Consider the following 24833-nt stretch of genomic DNA (forward strand, 5'->3'; position numbering starts at 1 on the left):
CTGCTGGGCTTTTCCTGAGTGCTCACCTGTATTTCTCCAAGTCTTCTAAGAGGCTCCCCAGCAAGTGAAGGGAGCTGTGTTTCCTAGCTCTTCAGCTCTTTAGAATGAACATTGTCAGCCTTTTACTTACTTCATTTGTTTAGTCAAGTTATACCTTATTGTTTTGTATAGCAAGCATTCTATTAAATTTACTAAGTTAAAAAAGCTAAAGATTTTTAAAATTGTAAAGTACGAAGATTACTAAGATGAACCCTAACATCAATTGACAATGAATATTTTGGTGGGAGAGGTGCATCTTTACCGATTGTGCATCCTGCAGCATTGCAGGAAAAGGTTCTCTGTGAAAGGGCCTCTCCCTAAGGGCCAGATGGTTCCATGACTTAAAAATAGCAATAGCACTTAGACTTGTATATCACTACATAGTGCTTTACAGCCCTCTAAGAGGTTTACAGTCAGTATATTGTCCCCAATAATCTGGGTCCTCATTTTACTAATCTCGGAAGGATGGAAGGCTGAGTCAATCTTGAACTAGTCTGAATTGAACTATGGCAGAGCTATCCTGCAATACTGTATTCTAATCATTGCACTGCAAAATCCTTTTGACTGATGCCAGAGCAAAGAGAAAGATGAAGGCATCATAGTCAGAAAAGGTGGGATCTGGATGCTTCTGTTATTCATGATTAGTACTTTCTTCAACAGAATGAGTTGATTTAGGAAAATTTGGGATGTTTCAGCGATTTGTAAAGAAAATGAAAGGAAACTTAGCTTCCTTCCTTAACCAAATACTTCTCAGACTTTAGCTCCCCTCATTTTTAGCTGACATAGGCAATGGCTATACAGAGGGTCATCAGATCACAAAGTTTAATTTAGCAACCATTCGAAGTTACACCTGCTGTAACAGCCTGTTGTGGGATGATCTCTTCTGGCAGCTACACTTACAGTTTCTAACCACATCATTGATTGACTTTTCAGTCCTGTTTTTCTCTTTTCCTTCTGCCCACCTGGTGGTTTTTCAAAATGCCCTACAAGGTTTTTTTTTATATAGTTTTAGTTGCCTGTTGTTTGTATCTTGTTGTGATCTATTGCAACTTTATTACTACTATTTTCTTTCTTTTCTAATCTGTATACTATCCAACAAGTCTCATCAGATGGTGGAACCCAGATTATCTTGTTTGGGCTGAGAAATTAAATAGGTTTGGACCTCTTTAGTATTTGGATAGGAGAACCTCGGGGTATCACAGTTGGAGGTTAAAGTATACGGTTAAAAAGCCCCCCAAAAGACAGCAATGGTGGTCCCCTGCCATATTGTTGCCAAGGAAATTGTGAAATCATTAGGATTCAGCCTCGACTTTAAGAAGACTACTTTGACTTTATTGCCCAATGACTAATGCTTTATAATACTACTGCAGAATGAAGGCTCACAACCTGGAAAAATACAAAAAGAACAAGGACAGGTTTCAAAACAAAACAAAAAGATTTGAAAACTTGTGGGACAGAGAATCTTCATTGAAGCTGAAGACAGTCAAGTGGGAATGTCTTCTGGGGAAGACATTCCAGAGCAGGAGCATAGCTATTGAAACAGCATCCTAGTTTTCCAGGATTTTCCAGGAAGTGGAGAGTGGAAGGACAAAGGAAAACAGTATATGTAGAAAAGAACGATCAATATCCTTCTAATTCCAAAAAATGAATCTAGCTTAGCATCCTGTACCCCATAGACAGGAATGGAGAATGTTTTGTTAATTGTCTTGCACAGTTTGCGTTCCATAGTATCCTTAATTGTTCCAATAACAATTTATATTCCTGCAAGTATGAAGAAACATTATGTTTTTCCCGGAATATTATATTATGCACAATACTTAAGGCTCACTAACTAACATTCAGCATACAAATCAAGGCTGTTCTCAAAGCCCCAAAAGCTCAAAGGCCCTGTTTCTTCCTTGCTGTGATCATATAAACTATTCACACGTAACATTTTTAAACGGGGTAGGAACTGAGCTTGGCTCTGTTTCATACTAGTTGGCCATCATCTTACATTACCCCAGACTCTCTGTGCCAGAGAAACAGAAACTGACAATTAGAGTGTTCAAGGTGGAAATCATCATCAAATTTTCCATAAGAGAACCAGCTTGGTGTAGTAGTTAAGGTGCTGGACTAGGACCTTGTCAACTGGGAATTCTAGTTGTTTCTTTAACTTGAAAGCTGGCTGATTGACTTTTTCTAGTTGCTTAGATTCTAAGAGATAGAAGCATTATATACATCACATTGAGCTGTAAAAAAATAAATCTAATAATAAATACAAATAAAAGTTGAACTTTCAAGAAGAAACATTTTAATGCATGTTACTGAGAGTTTTTGCTAAATGGATGTTTTGAGTATTTGTGATATGAGAATCTTGGCCAAAAGGAATAGTTGTGTAGACTGCAGTATTTGTATTATATTTCAGTGTTAACTCTGAAACTCTTGTGTTATTATTTTCTATTCTACTCTATTCTACTCCAATAATTGGAAAAAAAATCCCTCTGATGCTCAGAGGAGTTTAATATGCAGGTAGTCCCATATTATCTATCATTTGATATGACCAAAAGACCCTGTGTTGGAGGTAAAGTGCTCCAAGTACATTTGATCCCAATAGAAACCATATGTTTGGCCCCATACTAATTCTAACCTCTCTTTCTTTTTTTTAGGCAAAGAAGACAAGGAAGAAAACCACTACAACTCACTAAAAATGGAGGCAAGTATTGTATGAGAATTTCATGGGTTGAGGATAATGTTACTTCTATTCCAAAGGCAGCAGTTGTTCTATGGGAAAATAAGTCAGAAGTTGAATTGCATATGTATGCGATAGTTATAAAAATTAGCATTCTTTAACTATGTCTGCCCTTATTGGATATAGATCACACAGTGACCCAAGGCACTCAGTTTTGTAGTGTGCTGGTCCCAGTCACTTTCTTAATTCAGTGAAGGCAGGTAACTTAGCTCGTCTTGTAAAACATTCTGTTTGTTGAAGGCTAAACCATTTGATGTACTCCAAGTCATCGCTATAGTTTTAGGAGGATATAAAGATGGCCAAATGGGCAGGGTTCAGGATATTCTTCACATTTGCTCATATTTATAGGCATCCTCACTCCTGAGTTTGTGCTGTGCAATAGTGAAGCAAGAATAGTTTTGAATCCTGTCAGTATCCAAAGATAGATAAACATGAATGCCTCACCCTTCCTTTGGCAAATAGAATGCCTTTGTAATACTTCCAGAATGTTCTCTTTGACTTTGAAAGAGAAGGGATACAGGCAGCTGCTGAGAACAATTCAACGACTGCATTTCTACAGAAAGCTTAACCTGCTTTCTGTGTTTTCCCATTTTCTGGGTTTGCACAGCAAATTGGAGAGAGCCTTTGCAAACAGACAAAGAGCCCTGGTTTAGGGAAGGATGAGTCCCCTTTTGATCCAATGATGTCATAACATGTGCAAAAGTCCATCAGAATTGGGTGGCTATAACACATTTATAAACAAACTGTAAATTTGTGAAGTACTAATAGATTTGTATAAGTTCCATAACCTGAAACTTTTGTTTTAAGACAATTGCTTTTTTCCAAAATTGATAGATTGTAGAAGAGAATAAAAAACAAAAAAAGCAGCATGGAACAAACAGTTCTTGCTGCTCTGTTGCTATTTTATTCTGTTCATTTTCTGTTATTGTGCATATAGGAAGAGAAGAACAGATTTGTAGTGAAAACAGCCTGGATCAAGCTTGGGGGCATTTCAGAACTTTCCAGAAAATTTAGCAATCTGAAAAGTTAAACCTGAAAGTTTAAAACCTGAAAAAACCACATCTGGAAATATTCTTCTATTAACCAAATGGGCTGGATTTGCACAACATGATAAGCCACCCTACAATTAATCACTTTTAACCAAATAGACTGTATAAACACAACCGCTTGCTTGTTCCACTACATGAACAATGTTCGTCTAGGAGAAATCATGAATCTGGGCTTCAGGAAATGGCACTGCAAGCATAAATAGACTATAGATCAGCTGTCGTAAAATATGTCATATCACTTATGGCATTGTGCATCAAAGCAAAATAAGATCTGTCTCTTTTCCTCTCTTGCTCTGTTATTTGATAGGCAACTTACCAGACTTAGCATCTCATAGAGTTCCTCCTCCAATAGCCTATAAGCTCTGCATCCCTTAAAAAAATTAGCATACAGGTAGTCCTTGATTTATGACTGGTGGCTTAGCAACTGAAGTTACTCCAGACTCTAAAAATGTACAGGTATAGTATAGGGGGTACCTTGCTCAATAGTACTAACTGTGAGGGGGACCTTGGAGTCCTAGTGGACAATCACCTAAATATGAGCCAGCAGTGTGCTGCAGCTGCCAAAAAAGCCAACACAGTGCTAGGCTGCATTAACATAGGGATAGAATCAAGATCACTTGAAGTGTTAATACCATTTTATAATGCCTTGGTAAGGCCACACTTGGAATACTGCATCCAGTTTTGGTCACCACAATGTAAAGAAGATGTTGAGACTCTAGAAAGAGTACAGAGAAGAGCAACAAAGATGATCAGGGGACAGGAGGCTAAAACATATAAGGAACGGTTGCTGGAATTGGGTATGTCTAATTTAACGAAGAGAAGGACGAGGGGGGACATGATAGCAGTGTTCCAATATCTCAGGGGTTGCCACAAAGAAGAGGGAGTCAAGCTATTTTCCAAAGCGCCTGAAGGCAGGACAAGAAGCAATGGATGGAAACTAACCAAAGAGAGAAGCAACCTAGAACTAAGGAGAAACTTCCTGACAGTTAGAACAATTAACCAGTGGAACAACCTGCCTCCAGAAGCGGTGAATGCACCAACACTGGAAGTTTTTAAGAAGAAACTGGATAGCCACTTGTTCGAAATGGTATAGAGTTTCCTGCCTGAGCAGGGAGATGGACTAGATGACCTCCAAGATCCCTTCCAACTTTATCATTATTATTACTATTACTACTACTACTACTATTACTATTATTATTATTATTATTAAATTTGAAGAGAGTCTAAGAAAGTGATTGCCTAAAATGTTTGCATTTATACAACACACTAAATCCTAAATCAAGATTAGTAAAGCATAGCTGCCATGTTCATGTAATGTAACTCTATGTGATTAAAGAAATAACATTTTTGATATACATAACAATTTGGTTCAATGAATATAATACAACTCATGTTTTTATAACTCACAAAACCACAAATTAACACCCAGCCAATTTAAAATTACTCTAGTTCATTGTGTAAACACAACTAAAAATAGGTAAGATTTGAAACTGATTATTTTTTTTTGTCCTTGATGGACACCATTACCATAGCTGTTCTTCATTATACGACATGAATGCAGCTAAGACTTGATTTATTTGTACCCTTGGATCGCACACCCTGAATTGCGTGGATTCTGAAATCCAGAAACGTGAGATGAATTATAGTATGAGAATCTTAGCTTTCATTTTGGCTTAGTAAAATTAATTATTGGAAGCTGTAAACAATACTAAGCAAGTAGTAAACAAACCAGGACTTTCCTCAAAGCTGTATCTTCAAGGTTCAGTATGATCATTCCTCATGACCAGCAGAAGCAAAATAGGTGCAGCTTTCTTAATTACCTGAAATATTTTTTTCCTACACATGTGTCCATGCTAGCTTTGAAGTAGCCATTCTTTATATTTCCCTCCTTCTGTTAGGGATCTCGTGGCCGTCTGCGTGGAGGACTGGGTTGTGAGTCCATCCTTCGCCCAAGGCCAGTTCAGCGTCTGACCTTTCAAGCTGGAGACCCCTACTACATCAGCAAGAGGAAGCGGGATGAGTGGCTGGCCAGGTGGAAGAGGGAGGTGAGGAGGCGCATCGGTATAAAAGTCCTTAGCTGTGAAGGAACACCTCCAAATGCCAATGAGATCTTAACTTTTCCTCAGCATCTCCTCTTGAGAAATGATTGCTGTTTCATGCTGATGGATATATATTTATTTGTAATGTTAAAATACATAATTATTAGGAGAGCTAGATCTACATAAGGACTTAATATTGACCTGTGGATGGTTTGAGAATGCCCAAGGTTCTTTTCTGAACAGTTCCAGGATTCTCTATGGAAGATAAATAAATCTTTATAACAAATGGATACTAACTGGGTAAGACAGAATTATACATCAAATTTTAGAGACTTCAGACTTGTAGACAGTTGATTCCTCATTGTGTGGCTTGGTGAACGAAATGGCTGGGTCAGCTGAATAAGATAAGAAGGTGACAGAATAAACTATCCTCTTCCCTTGATAGGGGATTTCCAAGTTTGTATGAAAATATATATTTCTTTTTATTTCTCATATTACAGCTTATTTATTTCTGTGGGGAAAGCCATAGTGGTGGTTTAAAGGAGACAAACCTATGAAGCAACACTGTAGTGGAAAGCAACGATAATATTATTCTATGCATATAATACAGTGAAGGATTGTGTTTGAGGCATAGGAAAACTGCTAGAATTGTGAGTGATTTCCCTCAGATTGGGCAATAAAGTGGGAAGCCATTTTGTGCAATAAGGCTAGCTCTGGGGTAGGAATTCCCTTCAGCATTTGCTGAAAAGACAATTGGAATGTGAGAGATTCTTATAGATATCATTTATAAAGAGCTGGTAGTTGTGTGGCTCCCAAGGATGTAGGGAGGGCTAAGTTGACTATAGAGGGAAAAGTTTTAAGAGGGTCCTAGTATCTGCCTAACATTAGTTTTACAAAATATAGTTATGATGCTACAGTGTAAAGGGATACTTTAATATGCCACAGGAGCATAAGGAGTTTCTAGGGAAATCTGGCATAGAGCAGAACTCTGAAAAGTTCTTGGTCCATATTCTTTCCAGGTAACTTGCTTGCATGTAAATGAGGATAATTATTGTAGAATTGGTGAATAGGTAGATTTGTGAGTGGGTGGGCTTTGATGATGTAGCGTGATGGGCTGGCTGGCTTGGTGGAAAGTTCTTCCAGTCTTGCTTTTTTTTGCTGGAATCCAACTGTCCTTACCTACTCTACAAGTTATCCTGATGAGTCACAGATCCTCTTTTCTCATGTACTGCCATTCTGTAGAGTCTCTGTTCCCCTTCTATGTTTGTTGTGGTCCTGTCCTAATAGCTAAGCCAATCATGTATGTACCCAAATAAATATATAGACCAAACTGGTCTAGCCTCTCCTGCAGTTATCAGGAATGATAACATTACAGCTAGATCCCTTTGGATGTTATCTAGTGGGAAACTGGGCTGAATTGGTATCTTGTAAACAAAAGAGGGCAAACAAGCAGAAAATTCAATTTTCTGATGCATGTTGTCCCAGCTTCCCTAATTTTAAATTTTGGCTTGGATTTCATTGTGCTTCATTTAATTGTATTTTTTGTGTATGTCTGTGTGTGCCTTCAAGTCAGTCAGTCTGCATGAATAAATCCATGCAGTTTTCTGGATCAGATTTTTGAAAATGGCTTGCCATTATCTTCTTCCTGGGATTGAGACAGAATGACTGGCCTAAAGTTGACATCATGCCTCAGATGGTATTAGAATTCACAGGTTCCCAGTTTCTAATCTGGTTCCTTAACCATTAGTCCAAACTTGCTGTTCATTATACATATAAACAGTTGAAAATAGGCTAAAATGAAATGTCTAAGATGCCTGAATTTCATTAGCAGTTTCTGTTCAAGGAAGGGTAGTGAGGGATACTTTTAGACAGCATCCTTAGACTCCAACTTAGGCTCTAAATTGGGTTTGCAGTCTTCTCTCTCAGTTGTCATGTCCATTTCCCTCAGTTGTTGCATGGATTTGCTCCCACTTTTCTTTGGATGCTTGTGTCAACTTATGAGAAAAATAACACTAAATTCTATGGTTTAAAAAAATTCACAGCTTAATTTAAACCAATTTGGTATATACTATAAGCAATTCTCAGTCCAGGTTTTGTCATTGCCAGGTTGGAACAGATGGATTTCTGAAGTATGCTGGGGCTTTTATTTTTAGTTTTTTACTTAGAATTGGGTTGGAGGCCTCCTCCTGAAAAACTGGTGACATTCTTGTCTTTCACCCATTTGCTTGCCAACCTTGTTTGCTGCTGATAAGATCCTTTTCTCAGCTGATCCCCTGGTAGTTGTACAGAAAGTAATATTCTGATGCCATATAACCTCATTCTTCTCTAAAACAGCTACAGCTTATTTCTCAAGAGTTGCTTCGCAAAAGAGACAAATAATTTTTGGAAAGAGCTTTGTAATCTTCTTAGGAGGGCTCCAGAGGGAAGTATTCTCATCAGTATGGAGAACTTATCTTCAGAAAGCAAGAAGACCTGCAATTTACCAAAACAACCACTTGTGAATTAGACAGCCATCTGTAATTTCTCACCAAATATTGAAAAAAACCCTCTTATTACACATTTTCTGATTATGATGGATGTGTGGAGACTGGTTTTCAAGTACAGATTAGAATTGTGGTATATTAAGCCTATTTTATTTTGAGCAAAACCAGTAGTCCACCTAGTTAAACTTTATCTACTTTGGCAGCAACCCTCCAGTACCACAAGAAAGGAGTAGTCTTTCCCAGCATCCTTTCATCTGGAGAGTTTAGCTAATAAAGCAGGTGGTTATCACTGAGAGACAAACTAGAGAATATGTGAAATGTATGAATCCATATTATATACGTATCTGTATCTCAATTTTAGTCACTTTTATTCTTGCTGCAGAGGTAGAATGAGGGCAAGAGCCATGACATATGGTCTACATCAAAGAATCCTCCAACTTCTAATTTTCAGAAAAATGCTGTCTGGGGAGAAATGAACTTGAGCCTTCATAATGAATGAGCACATTACTAATTTATGAGACTCAGTTATTTGGCATGCCAAAGGATTCTGGTATGCTAGGAAGCCATAGTTTCTTATCTCTCTGCTCTATGTGTTTACATGTGTTCCGTTAAACTCTTGGTTTCACTGTAACACTTCATGGAAACTAACCAGAAAACCTTTCCATTGCTTGTAAAACTTAAATATGAAACTAGTTAAGTGAATCAGTCCTCTATGCAGCCAGCAGAAGCCACTTGATGTAAAAAAATTGAATTGCTGTAAACTGATGATGGCTTATAGGGAGGCTTTTTCTTATCCTGTACATTTATGAGTTTCAAACTGAATTATTAATGATTGTGCAGAGGTAGGTCAAAATTAGGTGATGCGTTGGGATGAACAGGAAATGTTCTTTGAATCGAAGATGCACTTTTAAAAGCTCTCACTAAACTAACTGTCTTGCATCTTTCATAATAGCATGTGGTATTTTGATACTTCTTTTTGCAGGAGCTGGTCCAGACTCTTGTCCTTCAAGGGTTTTCTGATTTCCAGGCTAAACATATGATGAGTTTTTTTCATCCATGAAAACTTGGTCCCACAGATTAAAATATTGAGGCTTGAGATTCGTTTTTAGCTAAATGCTGATATCCAGACATGATTTTTTTTGCTTTTGTGTATCTATCTTCCTTTCCAGCACTTGTGGATCAGTTCCAGAAAATACCACTAGCTACTGCTTGTGCAAAATCATAACTTAGTTCTGGCATTTCTGAGATCTTAAGCTTAGAGCTTCATACTAGAAATAACATACTGGACATTATAACCCTCAGGGCCCATATTTGTAAATTCTTTGATTTATTCACCAGGTTGTTTGTTTTCTGAACTTGCTCCAATGATGTGCTAGATTCTTATGCATCATACTCTAAAAACAAATTTCCTACTTGGTTTTATTTATTTATTGGATTTTTATCCCATCTTTATTATTTTATAAGTAACTTCCTAATACTTCTCCCTCCTCCTATGTTCCCCACAAGCACAACCCTGTGAGGTGGGTTGGGCTGAGAGGATGTGACTGGCCCAAAGTCACCCAGCCAGTTTTCATGCTTAAAGTGGGACTAGAACTCAGTTTCCTGTTTCTGGGCTAGCATCCTAGAACTGGACTGTTTTTCTGATCTAGTGTGCTCCTGAGTATATTTATATATTATACAGGATGTATATTTTATATATGGTGCTGGAGAAGACTCCTGCGAGTCTCTTGGACTGCAAGGTGTTCAAACAGGTCAGTCTTAGAAGAGATCTACCCCAACTGCTCTTTAGAAGGCCAGATCCTGAAGTTGAAACTCAAATACTTTGGCCACCTAATGAGAAGGAAGGACTCACTGGAGAAGGGCCAAATGCTGCGAAAGATTGAGGGCAATAGAAGAAGGGGACAACAGAGAATGAGGTGGCTGGATGGAATCACTGAAGCAATAGGAGTGAGCTTAAATGGACTCCAGAAGATGGTAGAGGATAGGAAGGTCTGGAGGAACGTTGTCCATGGGGTCACGATGGGTCGGACATGACTTCACAACTAACAACAACAACAACAATATTTTATACATATATACATAGATACATAAAATAACACACACACACACCCCACAGTCAAACAATGTATAAGATAACTGGTCATTCTGCCTCATGGAGATTGTTTCTACATTGTCCACAGGCTTTGTGGAATATAAATGTTTCTGTTGCATTTTGAATATATGTTCTCCTCACAATCCTGCTAAAAATTACTCTCCTTCATTCTTCACATACTGCTATAAAACTTAAGAAAAAAAAATTGAATAGATGCATTAGAGGTGAGGCGAGAGGAGAGGGTTAATCTCCCCCTCCATTGCTCAGTTAATGGACAGGGAGCAGCTGAACAGTGGGGACAGAACAAACTTCAGCTAAAGTTATAGCCCCCCCCCCAGTTCTCCCCCACTGATTACTGTTCCCTGCCATTCTATTGAGTGATGTGGAGGGGAGAAGAAAGAGGACAGATATTTTCCTAAGCTTAAAAGCTATGGGAAGCAGTGCAAAAAAGGGGCTAACTTCCCCCACCAATCATACCCTCAGTGTCAGATTTTTAAAATGGATGAGCATCAGAAAAATAAAGCTGCTGCAGCTATTCTTTCTTCCATTACTTATTTGTTCAGAAGAAGGGAATCATGGTTCTCACCCCAAGGCTATTCATCAGGGGAAACCTGAACAGTTGGAACGTAGAGCGTCATATTTGTGCACTGGATTAAAAGAAGGGGGGGGGAGAAGAGAGAATATAGCAAAGTGTAGGGCCTATGAGCAAAAGTTTCCCTCCTTGGAGCAAAACTAAAAATGAACTTTATGATGATTCCGTGCATTGACTGCAGAATGTGCCTATTCTTCAAAGAATATACACAGTACATTTGAGAAATGTACATTCCCCAAGCTTATTGGATATTGGAGTCACTTCCAACTGCAAGAAGGGTGACATATAAATTTAATAAATAAATAGCAATAGCACTTAGATTTATATACCGCTTCACAATGCTTTACAGCACTCTCTAAGCGGTTTGCCGAGTTAGCATATTGCCCCCAACAATCCAGGTCCTCATTTTACCAACCTCAGAAGGATGGAAAGCTGAGTCCACCTTGAGCTGGTAAGGATCAAGCTGTTGGCAGTCAGCAGAATTAGCCTGCAATACTGCATTCTAGCCACTACGCCACCACGGTTCATAAATAAATAAATAAATAAATAAATAAATAAATAAATCTCATAAATTAATATCCTGACAACATTTTGCATTAAGGTTCATAGAAACGTATGTATAATTTATGGGAACTTTATATAGTTTTTTTTTTTCTTTCTGGAATGATCTTAATGTATATCTGCCATAAGAAGGGAAGAATATGTGAGTCGACCAGTTGTTTAATTCAATATTCACTCAAAGAAAGCAGGCCATTGGATCATGCAACCTAAAGTGCATAGGTGCTAGCATGTTAAAAAGCCTGGTTATGAAAACACAAAGATTAGGAGAGGAACTTCCTAGAAATCATTGCCTATGGAGTCCACAAAGGATACTTAGTAGAGGATGGGTAACCCAGTACAGATAAAAATGGTGCTTTAATGATTGTTCTTGCACCACAGGTAGCACGAAATACTTGTTCCTCTATATCCATTTTTTCTCATTCTTTTTTACTCTTAGTGTATTACTACCCTTCCAGAGGTCCATCTGTTTTATTTTTAATAGTGTGGCAATGTAACTCTGTTCAAGGCTGTTGTCCAGTACAAATTTAACTGACTTTTGTTGATAAGCCTTTGCAGAACATCTTTATTTTAAAGGAGCAGTCCTCCAGAAGACGTTGCTGTCCCCCAAAATAATAGTCTTGCCGCAGGGCACATTGAGATGGAAGTGCGTTCTTAGACTAACAGTAATTTGAGCTGTAGCTCTCGGCTCATATGCCATGAATAACTGTCACATCATCAGTCCTTAAACAAGATTGCAAGATAAATTCAAGCTGCTTTCTGACCTAATGGCCTGGTCATCTCAGTCACATAGCCAGAGCAAAATGTGGAACTGCTTTCATTGAGAGGGCAATAATTAGGCTTAGAGATCTTGCATACTTATTTGGGTTGAATTTAGGACAGATCAGCACGGTGCTATTATCCTGTTACTCTCATTCTATCTTTTCCTCATAATTCTTCTGTGTTTTCTTGAATTTTAGAAAAGCTCGCATTCTTTCAGTTAAAAGCAAATGGAACGTAATCTTTGTAGGTGTGTTTTAGTCTACTCATTTGGCTTTCGTACTGTTAAGGGGATTTGGTACAGGCAGTGACAAATTAGAAAAATCCCGCCTAGCATATTTATTATAAAAGGGGTGCTACTGTAGTTGATGGCCCTATTCTTTTAATTAATCTTTTAATTATTTCCTGGCTATTTTTTTCTGAATGAGAGCATTAGTACAATATCAGTATAATTCTATAATGTTCAGTTTAAAAAAAATATCCAGAAATCCCTTTTAATCATAGTCAAAATGGCAGTATCTAGAAAGATTAGGTTTTAAAAACTAGCATTATTGTGTGAATATATTAGCACACTATTAATGCTGAAATACAAACATTACAGATATAACACTGCAGTCTAGTGTTACCTTTTCTTTAGAGAAAATTTGAGAAGATATAGGACATATCAACATAATTTATAACATTAACATTTGTATTATGGTGTTAATAGTTCTGTAACATGACTATACAGTTCAGCTTTTTTTAATTGTTGAAAAAGAAATGATGGGAGAGTTGGTATTTTTTAAAAGTTATCATAAGTGTTATTCTCTACAGTATACTTTCCTTTAAAAAATCAGTCTAGAAAATGTTTCAGCAATGATTAAAAGCAGAAATACAATGACACTTAGCACAATAATTATGTGCTGATCTTCAAACAGCTCCATCCAGTGCAAACACCTCACATCTATTGTGCTGGACAAACATAGCATATATCTGAAGAGCCATGAGTGAGTCGCATTATAATCCTGTCACCCATCATCTGGAAGCAAAGGAGATGGATTAGGGTTTCCTTCTCAAGCAGAACAAGTGGCACCATAAAGCTTTGCCTTTTGGTAGCCCATCAGATTTGCCCTGTTGCACCTGGGGCAGGTGGCGGATGGCATCTGAGGTGCTGATTGCTGTGGTTGTGTGTGCTAACTCCCTCCTCTCCTTTACCTTTCTCCCACAGACTGATAACCCAGCGGCAGCTCAGCTTGACAAGGTTCGTGGCACACCTTTGGGGTTTTGGGGGGAGGCGGCTTGTCTCTCATGTGGCCTTCATACCAGGCTTGTGTGCTAGGCGTGTGGATGTGCACACGCGGACATGCATTCACATCCTCCCATGCGTGTGCCCACTGCCATAGAGTTGTATTTGCTCATGCACACCTCCAGACATGCTTTGCTTCTGTACAATGTGGTTTTGAAACTGTTATGGGGGGAGCGATCTGTGACCTGTTGCTGCAGGACTGTTAACTATGTATGACCCTTTTTCTAGGATAGCATTTTCTATTGCCCCACTCTTGCTTCCCCTCCTTTTCTCCACTCTCTCTTCTCTTCTCTGCTCTCCTCCTTTCTCTCTTTCATGCAACCAAAGCCAACTTTGAGGTTTGTGTTTCAACTATTCAAATGTTCATTGGATGCCCAGGATACTCTTATATTATCAAACCTAGTATAGAGAACTCATACTCTGGGAAAATTCATGTTTAGCAAGACTTTTTTATTTGTAAGTGTCAGCCACAGGGGGAAATAGGACTAAATGTACCTTGATTGGTTGTGTTCACATAATAACTTAACTATCTGTTTTCTGGGTTCACATAATAATTAAACTATTAAATAGGCTGAGTTCAAACAACATACTAGCATACACAAAAACACATCAAGATTAATATTAAGCAACTCTAACAACTCTGTACATGGATTAGATCTTCAAATAACTTGGTTAAGAGATTGTAACAAATTTTTAATTAAACATTTAATTTTTAATGACCCTTTTGATGGTCATTAATGCTAAATGGAATGGAAATTCTGCACTAGGATAACTCATGTAACTCCCACAAATTGGGAAGGACGAAGACCAACAGGGAGTTTCTGATATCTGGAAATGAATGAATGTCTGACTTTTATGAATGTACTAGGCCACGGTCACTTGTTTCCATGAAAAATAACTAGTCTATCCTGGAAGTTTTCTTTTAAGCTAAGCTGACATATTTCTGACATTATCTCAGAAATATGTTTATACACATTTTAGATAGCTAAACTGAAGTTGAGTAATTCATGATTCATCGTGTTAGCCATTGTCTTAGGGGGCATTGTATAGTCCAGGCCCTCACATTAAACTTTACTATAATTTATTTGTTTAGGGGTAGCATGTTAGGTGAACATGTTTCTCAATTAGGCTTAGTGCATTGTGTGAGCCCAGTCATAGTCTGTTTTTTCTCCTTCTGATAATTGTTTGTGGGAATAATAGCCTTGACTGGATGAATTGTTGCAGTCATCAATTAAAGGAAGAACAGTTCTTCCTCTGCCAAATAGTCTCTAGGCCTGGCAACCAGGAAAGCATGGAATTTCTGAAAGGATACCACAGCCTACCAAACTCATGGTGCTATGCCAGTTTGAATGAAAAATGGTTTGAAAGGTGACTTTTTCTCCCTGTCTGCATCCAAAAGTGTTGTGTGGCTTCTCTTTTAACAATAAGAGGCACCAGCAATGTAACTTTATAATGCTTAGTTTATGTAACTGTGATAATTCAGTAGCAATGTAAATTAGCATCTCAAGTTCTTGCTACATGGAAGGTGTGAAAAAGCATATTCTTTGCATGTGGAAGTTCCAGGTTCCCTAGCATAAACAGTTGAAACAGAACTCACGAAATCACTCTCTCTAAAGTTTCTCTAGTCAGAATAGATAACACTGATAGATGAGCTACACATTGCCTTCAATTTCATAATTATGAACTTCAAAAGAGAGCTTTCAAAGTTCATAATTATGGGGCAGGAAGTTATAGAATTCTAGATGAAATTCCAGGTGGTTTTCTGACAGTTCCAAGGACATTTTTTATTCCAAATCTGCCAATCCCATCAGAGACCTAATTGTGAATAATTCCTTCTATTTGCCCTCTTCTACTTGCTAGAGCCAGGTAAGCATTGTGGTTTTCTTTGGGGCTTGATGCTAGAAAATGGCAGTTATAGGCAAGAGTAATGGGAGAAGCCCCTCAGTAGTAGGTCCACTTAGTAGTAGGTCCACTTAGCTACACTCTAACCTTATTTTAACAAAATACAATGTGATTGACTGGTTCATATATAATATGCTTGGACAATGGCTAGGCTTGTATAGTGATCTGAGCTATAAACCACACAAACGTGTTTAGCTTGCTCAAGTACTATATGTTGCACGAATGCATCAGTGAATCTAACCAGAAAATAGGATAGAGACCATTGCTTTGGGGTAGAAGTGGCAAAGAAATCCCTTGCTATTATTGCATCCAGTATTTGTGGGTGAGGGTGGATGGAATAATGATATTTCCATCTTAGTTCTCTTATTAACCTTTAGTAGCTTACTGTGACCAATTTGCATGATACTTTGAAGATGAAATTGCTTCTATTCATTCCAGTGTGAATTCCAGGTTGATTGCTCAGTCAATGGATGTAGCTGAAATGTCTGCTCTTCCAGTTTACAAAGAGATTATTTTCTGTTGCAGCAAAGGCAGCAGAGAGTCTTGCAGCTCTTTAAGCTTATGCAGTGATATATCAGTTTTTAAGATTGTACAAGCACTTTTGCTACAATGGAATTAATACTGCTTGCTCCTAGGGGAGGTTTGATAGTACGTCTTTAGTAACTTGGGGGCCATTTAGCCCTGAAAAGCTTATGCCCTACTATGTTTCTCAGTCACATCTATAATTTGACTTGTGCCTAACAGTGATGCTTTAGTCTTTGCAGATTGGGAAAGTAGACAAGATTGTTGAAGCTTGAAATGGACCATTTGTATTCTCAGTCCTAATACATCTTGAGTCTTCTAAAACAGAATAGGGGTATCAGTTACTATAAACTTCAGTAGTTAAACTGAATGTTCATATTCAGAAACTGTGTATCTCTGTTGTGGGATAAGAGCAAGATGAACTGCAAAATCTTTTAGCTGATCATTGTTGGTAATTTCAAACTGGAATAGATTGGATACCAGATGAAAGAATCATCTCTTTCAAACCTGGATGTTTCATAACACCTATTGAATTTGCTTTTTGGTGCTGGTGTGTTACTGATAAAATTTCTCAGAAGTGATCTTTTTTGCCTAATGCTCAAAAAGAACCTTTCTTTAAAAAATTGTGATTCCTAAGCTTATTTGTTCTCTGTATGTGGTAGTTACCTGTCATCCTTGGTTTATCTTGAGGATGGATAGAAGAGCACCAAGAAATCTCAAAGCTGATAGCTAAATCAGAAAAACATCTTGGAAGAAGTGGCAAACAAATTCCATACTATTATTAATAAAATCACATGGAAATATTCATATAGTCACCAAGAGTTAAATTCAAGTTGAGGAAAATATTATTAAATATGGTTTAATTAGTTGATTGGATTATTCAACTAAAAGAAAGATGCTAATTAATTTTAATAATAAAAATAATTGACAGCTACCATCTAATTTACCTGTATTAATTTGGATTATGTACAATGCCTTCATTTGCCATCATTCATGATTATGTACAATATTTCAGATTTAACTCCTGAAAGTTTCTTAAGTGTGCGTGTGAATGTGATATTGCACTTATCTGCAACCCTTTAAAACAGCCTGTTTGTTTACATTGATTTAAAGAATGTCCAACTTCAACTGAATTTGGGCACATTACCTAACAGAAAGCCTGAGCAGTAAAATAAAGAAACTGATGACAGAACTCTAGAAAAAAACATACAAAAGAGTATAAAACTTAACAAAATAGATTTTAGCAGGAACTTAACCAACAAGGATTGGAAGAATAGCCAGCTTTTTCATCCCTTTCAGAATACCATCAGGGTGGGAGCCATACAACATTGTGGAGGAATATTATTCCAGAAGCCCAGCACTGCAACAGAGAAGGCATGCTTTGGGGCCAGGGGGACCAAATATCTCCAGCAAATAAGCCTTATCAAGATCAGTCTGCTTCTCCCACTCCAGATTCATATAGCATCCAGATTCTAGGATATCAACAGGAACACTTAGAAATTATAGGCTTGAATGTACTACTGGGTATCATCATTGACATTGATGATACCAGAGTCTGATGAGTGGTCTTACCCAGCAGTTCCATGTAGATGTTTACAGAAAGGTAAACACACAAGACCATCTCTCAGGCATCTCATCTGAACCTGCCCACTTGGAATTCAACTCTGAGTGAATCTGGCCAACTTTATCCACCAAAGAACTAGAATATTCAACACAGCAGCCTAATAAAAATCTCTGTGACTTGTCCTTTCCTAGCAAGGAGCAAATCACCTGAACAGGACTAAGGCTCAGCTATTAATGGATGCAGTAAAGGCAGAGAAATCACACTGTTATGCCACTCTTATTGCTACAGTGTAATCTAAATATATATAGTGGGGGCGTGATGGCTTAGTGGTTAAAAACACTGAACTGGTCAGCTGGAAAGCTGACAGCCCGGATTCAGTGCTCTGTGATGGGGTGAGCTCCCAGTACTTGCCCCCACTCCTGCCCACCTAGCAATTTGAAAGCATACAAATTCAAGTTACCACTTTGGTGGAAAGATAACAGCGTTCCGTGCCCCTCGGTGTATAGTCATGCTGGCCACATGACCACAGAAGTGTCTTCGAACAGTGTTGGCTCCTTCAGCTAAGAAACAGAGATGAGCACCATCTCTTACTGTAGAACTGGATATGACTGGACAGGGTTTACCTTTAATCTAAATATGAGCTCTTTCTTGTGTTCGGTCAGATTCCCCCTTTGGATTCCATTGGTATTGCAGGCATCTCTTTTGACACTTCCTTTCCTGACAATCCTCAGAATTGGTGCACAGGGAAAGGCTTCAGCCATCCACCCATTCCAGGTTGCAACCAAGGCCTCAGTTGAACTACCCATCAGGTCCTCAGAGAAAACCCCAAGCTACCCCTGAAACCCCACAAGGTCCATAGTTGCCTGGAGCAGGCCAATCAGTAGATCCTGACTCCTTGCAAAGTGGGTGATACCAGCAAGCCAAAAAGCAATCACAGGCTTATAGCAGTAGTCCTCCATTATTGAATCACATTGCAGCTGCTGGGGTGAGGGGGGAGGTTTTGAAGAATGAGCATCAGTATACATTTTATGCTGATGACTTTGGACAGGCTTGTGGTTGTTATGGAGGCCATAAACTCCTGAGCTACTTCAAATTCAATGACATTGAGTGGCAAATTGAAATCCTTGATAACTAAGAATCTTGGGCTCTCTGTAGCCAGTCTGGCAATAAAGTTCAGAAACTCAAGCAAAGATTATGCTGTGCATCAGAGAGGATAGTGTGCAAATAGCCATCCCAACTATTAAAGCCCAATGTTAAGGGTCTTACAGATTGTTATATGTGCCATAGAGCCTCAACGAATCACAGATGACAGATGACAAATCACGAATCAAAGATGACAACAGCCACCTCACCACTTCCCCATGCCAAATCAAAAATACATCTCCAAGAAGGGAACTCCACTCTTCAGGTCCATCCAGGTCTCGATTATAAGTGCCAGATCATCCTTTATTCATTATTAAATCATACTATAGATGAAAACAGATTTACTACAAGCAGATCTAGCATTCAAAAACAAAAGGTATAGGTAAATGTTTCACATCAGCATCACCCTAATTCACACACAGTATCCAACTGAAGCGAAGAATGTAGTGCTTCAGTTGAAGCCAAGCCAAGTCGCATCCAGAAAGCTCTCACTAGCTGACCACCTCAACTTGCCAGTTGCCAGCCTAGCCTAACCAGCCATCAACCTTAGCACATTCAGCCAACAAGAGAAGCCACACCATGTCAAACCATAGGACTCTTCCCCAGAGACCTTCCTGTGGTGATCCAAGACTTGATCTTCAGCCAGATGTTTTCTAGCAACTAATGCTACTGCTGGCTTCAGGCTCCAGGACCATCAATGCCAGCTGTGGCTGCCAGAGACTCCATTGCCTCTGATTCCGAGATCTATTGCTCCACTCTGTCTTCACTGTAGCTCTCCAGAGTCTACATAGCTGGGTAGCAATTCCAAGGGGTTCCAGAATGCCAACAAAGGTCATAACAACTACCACTTCTCATCTGCAGCCACCAAATGTGCAATAAAATAAAAACAAAACATATAAACAAAAAACAAAATGTGAGCACCTCACAGCAACATATTTCTGGATGCCATGGGGGGAAAGTGTTCACATGAAGGACTCTAACATTATGTGGCTGCCATAAACTTCTGGGAAAAGACATAACTGCTTAAAAAAAAAAGAAGATAGGTGACATGTTCACTCCTTAGTGTACTCCAAAGTAGCTTTTGGGAACCAAATTCGAAGCACTCTGTATATTTCAGTTAATCCCTGCAGAGGATATCCTGAGTATCTGTAGCATATAGGAATTATAAGACAGGAGTCCAAGTTCCATTTTTTTCTGTGCATACATTAATTAGCTGATCACTGCTCTTCTGTTTCTGTATTTCTGTGGCTTTTCTGGGTTGGCTTATTGATTGCTTCTTGGCCTTTTGGCTAAGATCAAGTGGGTAGCTCTGACTTGTAGCTAAATTTCAGTCAATACCATTCTTAGATCAGTATACTAAGAAGTACATATGGACCTTTTGTTCCCATTTGTTACACTAGGCAGGGAAAATAGAAATGTGTAATAATATGCTCATATCCTTCCTTTGCTCACCAGTACGTAACTTCACACTCAGCTCATATTTTATCCCTTTAGGTACCCCCAGCTGAAATGTCTGCATTATGGGAGGGGCAGAAGACTAGAAAGTGCTAAAGGTCATCAGATCTCATCAACTTTTCTGCAGGCAAAGCCACAAGTAGAGCAGAGGTGGGACTGTAGGTGCAGCTGTACAGAGAAAATAGCTCTTGTGCTTTTCTGTGGAGAGAGCACATGTTGAACTGGGGTCACATTGCAATGGTCAAAGAGACATGGGAACAATTTGTAAGCAGAACAGACTCCCAGGGGACATAAAAACTTAACTAAAATAAATTTGGAAGTGTATCAATTGGAATGGATTGGATTAGCCACCATTGTGTTGTGTCATGAGCAAAGAATAAGGTGAAAGAGGGTCATACTAACACATGCATCCTCTACAGGACCAGGTTTTCCCTTTGACATTGTCGCTCCTTATTGTTCAAGAACAGTTTGGGCTATTAAGAAGTGCCTGGGAAGTTACTGCAATTGAGGCTAGTTCAAGCTGGCTCACACGACTGTTTTGTGACTTCCAAAAGAGGCTTCTGAGACAGTATCAGTAGATAACATTCAGTGCTTTTCTCCCCCTTCCACACTGACTCTGTCAAAAATGCTTCTGTTGGAATAGGCAAGCCCAGCCTCTGGAGCCTTTCTAATAAAGCCAATGTGTGGCAGGACCACTCAGTCCAAATCAGGAAGCCCTGCAAAGCATCCAGCACATAAAGAAGCACAATTCCTCCAGAGGTGGAAAATTTGGGAGTTGTTGATGTGTGCATATATATGGCTATATGAAGGAAGGGCCCTGCAAATCTGCAAAGGATGAGCATTTGCTGTAGCAAGAGGCAGGAAAAGATGGCAATTTGATGAAGACCTTAGGAGATGGGCAGAGCTCCACTATCCCAGCCTCAACCATATGTTTTGTTCCCTGCCTTTCTCCATCCCTGTACTTCCTGCTGAACTACTGTGTCTCCCTAGCAACAGGTCCCCTTGAGCTTGGCTGTTCTATATATAGCTCTGCCTGACAGCTTTTTGCTATTGGCACACTGTAAGCAAGTATAAAGCAGGGGATGTACCCTGCCTCCTGAGTCAAGATAAAGAGGAGCTCTCCATGGAAGCCACCTCTCTCTCTGGAGCAGCAGAGACTTCAGTAAGGCTCCTGTTTATGTGGCACAATAATCCAGAAGAGATTTTTGAGAAAGTGAGAACAATTGATGCCAAGCTACCCTTCAGTTTGGAGAAGGTCTGTTCCTCATAAATAGCCAGGTTCAGTAGCAAAGAGCCATCAGAAGTGCTCTACAACAGTGCTCCCCAACCCCCAATCCGTGGACCAGTACTGGGCCACAGCATGCGAGCAACCAGTCTGCACAAACAAGCAAAGCCTCATCCACGGGATGCAGGCAGCACACAAACCCATGCACCCTCCGGCCCGCGGAAAAACCTATCTCCACGAAACCAGTCCCTGGTGCCCAAAAGGTTGGGGACCTCTGCTCTACAATACAGCCCTCGACTTAACAATTTTAATGGAAACTGCCCATTTATGATCATAAGTCATATGATCGTAAAGTGTGTCACCCACATGACTTACTTGATTTTATTAATTTTGCAGAGGTCATTAAGCAATGCCACGGTTATAAAGTGAACGCTGTAGTTTTAAAGCAAACCCTTTTTTCACTATGGGCCACTTTTGCCCAAAACCAGAAGTAAATGTTAGTTTGTCGTAAAATGTGGTCACATGATTGCAGGGCACCGTAAGCTCTTATAAATGTAGGCTGGTTGCCAAGTGCCCAATATGTGGTCATGTGAGTGTGGGGGAAGTGGTTGTTGGAACTTTAGAAGCAGATCATAAGTAGCTCTGGGAAGGTCCATCAAGCATGCTAAGTGACCAGTTGTAAATCGAGGACTTTCTGTAGCAGAGAAGGATCAGAATAGTTAATACAGAAGGGGTTCAAATGACAGTTAATATAGGAGGGGATCCAATGACACTGAGTGATGGGGAATCGCAACTTAGGCCATTTCTTTGGTTGGGTAAAACCACTTTCTTCAGGTAGTATAAAAGAGAAGCAGGGATGGCAAGCAGTGAATAATATCCTATTTCTTTCCCAATGTGGTGCCTTCTATGTGGATTTGACTACAAATGCCTCAACACTGCTTAGCCGAAAGAATTAAGGAAAATGAGAATAGTAGTTCAACAGAATTGGAAGCAGAACACCAGGTTAAAGAAGGCAGCTAAGGGAGTTGCAATGCCAGCAAGAGGCATACCTAAATATAGTAGTCTTGCAAGTGCCGTAACTGGCAGCAGCAGTGTTCCTGGGTTTCTGATAGAAAGAAGCCTTTTGCATCTGCTGCTACCTGATCCTTTTAAATGAGGTTACATGAGACTTGCACATAATCTACCATGCATAATCGATTTGTTCCCAGTGTTGGCTTTCATTCAAAGGTTATACCTGGAAAATTCATATTCCTGTATGTTAAAAGAAGCCTGAGTTGCAAGTTTGTAAGTAAAATCGGTATTAATGATTGAGGGGGCATTATCTCATTCCTATCTACATTGAGATGATAATAGTGGAAGGGACTATTTTAGATTGCCATAATTATATGTGCTATTTTGGACAGAACGCTGCCAAGCTATTTTTTTTTTTTAAAAATAGCCTAATCTAATTAATTTTTCTCATACAAACTCCTTGGCATTAGAAAATTAGCATGTCAAACATGCTAGTCTTCCACATGAAAGGAGGTGTGGAATGGAGGGATATTTAAACAAGTAATTGGCCAATTAACATCAAGAAATATAGTATACAAGTAGTATAGTATGTATTGTTTCTCATACTTAAGATAGCTGTCCACTTATATTTCAACATAAGTAAAATAATGGAACATTAATGGCTCATAAATAGAAAGAAACAGGAAGAAGATTCTACTTTTTAAGCAGAAATAATATTTTATTACTTTGGAATATTTGCTCCTTTAAGAACATGGATAATGAGATTCTACCACTTTGGTATATAGTAATGCTCTTTTAAAAACATAGCATTGAGCATTGTTTAATATATTGAAATAAAGTTTCTCCAGGAGGATTACTTATTGTTCCTACTTGGGCATTATAGTAAATTAAGTTCATTCTGGTAATTTTTGCAGCATAATGTTTTGTTTGCTTGTAAGAGTCTGCTGGAGTTTTAAATCCCTATTGAGATAGACCATTTTTTTGCTTGTAGCACATTGTGCGATTTGGTTCTGTGTAGGTTGATTGGGAATATATGGAAGGGGGAAGAAGCCATTAGCATAATGCTTTTTAGCAAAAGAAGAGAGGAAATGGAAATAAATGACCTGTGTCCGCTTTGAAGAAGGGCTTGGGGTATAAAAGAGAAGAAAATACTTCTTCATGGATTCAGAAGAGATTTTGCTTTCCAACAAAGTTGGGTAACACTGGAGTATGTGTTGCCTCAATGTTCATCTCGCTTAGCAGTTATTTTCTTTGTTGCTTCTGTTATGCCTGAGAAAAGGCACCTTTTCATATTTATCTATGGAAGAAAAGGTTGCTGACTAGGTTAAGGCAATAAAAGAAAAACAGAGTTCAATTTTGAATTTGTGTGAGTATTGTCCTAAATTTATATAAGCTAATTATGTGCTGGGTTTGGCTGCCAAAAAACTTAGGAGGATCTTGGAACCAGGTCAGATAGTCTTCTTTGGAGGATATTGGACCAGGTCAGAAGATCAGTAATGGCAGAACAGGATAATTATTGGTATGACTCCTGCCTTCTTAAAGGAAGTACATCTAAAAGTATCCCAGCTCTTTGACTTGCTCCGAACTGTAACTCTGCTGTTGCTCTAGGCCTTCAAGGCTGGATTTTCCCTTTCCAGTGGAATGAGGCAGGCATGTTGTAACTGAATCCCCCTGAAGGGGGAAGAAGCAGATGACATTTCATTCATGCTCCCTTGCAGAGAAGGAGATAGCCACTCACACACAGAAAATGGAAATGAAATTTCAGGAAAGCTGGCTGCCCTGAAACTCTTGTGCATGTATATTCCCGTCCCTTCTTGCTGATGCTTGTTTTGCAAGTGATAGAGCACAAGTATGCCCAAGTGTACACAAATGAGCTGATTGTTTGTGCAAGTACTGGCCTACTTAAAAGTATTTGGGAGTACGGATTGTTTCTGCTTCTCTCCAAGCTAGGCTGATCAGGTGTTGGGATGATGAAGAGAGAATATTTCTTCCCTCCAGTAATATTCACTTGTAGCAGTCTATACTTGTTCTAAGATCAAATTTCCACCTCTGCACTTTGTCCACAGTGATATTCATGCAGAACTTTGATTTCAGTGGTATGAATGTTACTTGTTAAAACCATTGTGCTTCAGAAATCTACCACCTTACATTGCAATAGTAGGCGGCTGTTTCTACTATTTGGTAACTGTTTTCTTGTGCAGTAATCTGTTGAAGGCTACATACCAGAAATGGGCAGGGCCAAGATCACACCTGAGCTGCCACTCTCCCCTATATGTCACCCCCCTTTCTTCTGACTGATCTACTAAGAAATGTTGCTGTAGCCAGAAGACTGAACTAATTGCTTATGGAAGACATACAGTAAAGCAGAAAGTAGAGGTTGCTTTCTG

At 39.0% G+C, this 24833-nt stretch overlaps 1 protein-coding gene across 3 annotated transcripts in view; it reads left to right on the plus strand.

The window, feature by feature from the left end:
• The window catches only part of DNMT3A (DNA methyltransferase 3 alpha), a 122566-nt gene that overhangs the window by 60810 nt on the left and 36923 nt on the right, over positions 1-24833 (plus strand). For 2 of the 3 annotated variants that reach the window (XM_039346068.1, XM_039346069.1), the window contains exons 5-7: positions 2685-2731; positions 5715-5861; positions 13547-13579. In XM_039346068.1, the coding sequence (XP_039202002.1) occupies positions 2685-2731; positions 5715-5861; positions 13547-13579 (227 nt within the window). The remainder of the gene's footprint in view (positions 1-2684; positions 2732-5714; positions 5862-13546; positions 13580-24833) is intronic. The other variant, XM_039346070.1, reaches the window with a different exon arrangement.

The sequence above is a fragment of the Crotalus tigris genome, unplaced genomic scaffold (genome assembly GCF_016545835.1).
Source record: "Crotalus tigris isolate CLP2741 ecotype Arizona unplaced genomic scaffold, ASM1654583v1 scf7180000017987.690289119674:8195010, whole genome shotgun sequence".
In the NCBI taxonomy this organism is placed as follows: domain Eukaryota; kingdom Metazoa; phylum Chordata; class Lepidosauria; order Squamata; family Viperidae; genus Crotalus; species Crotalus tigris.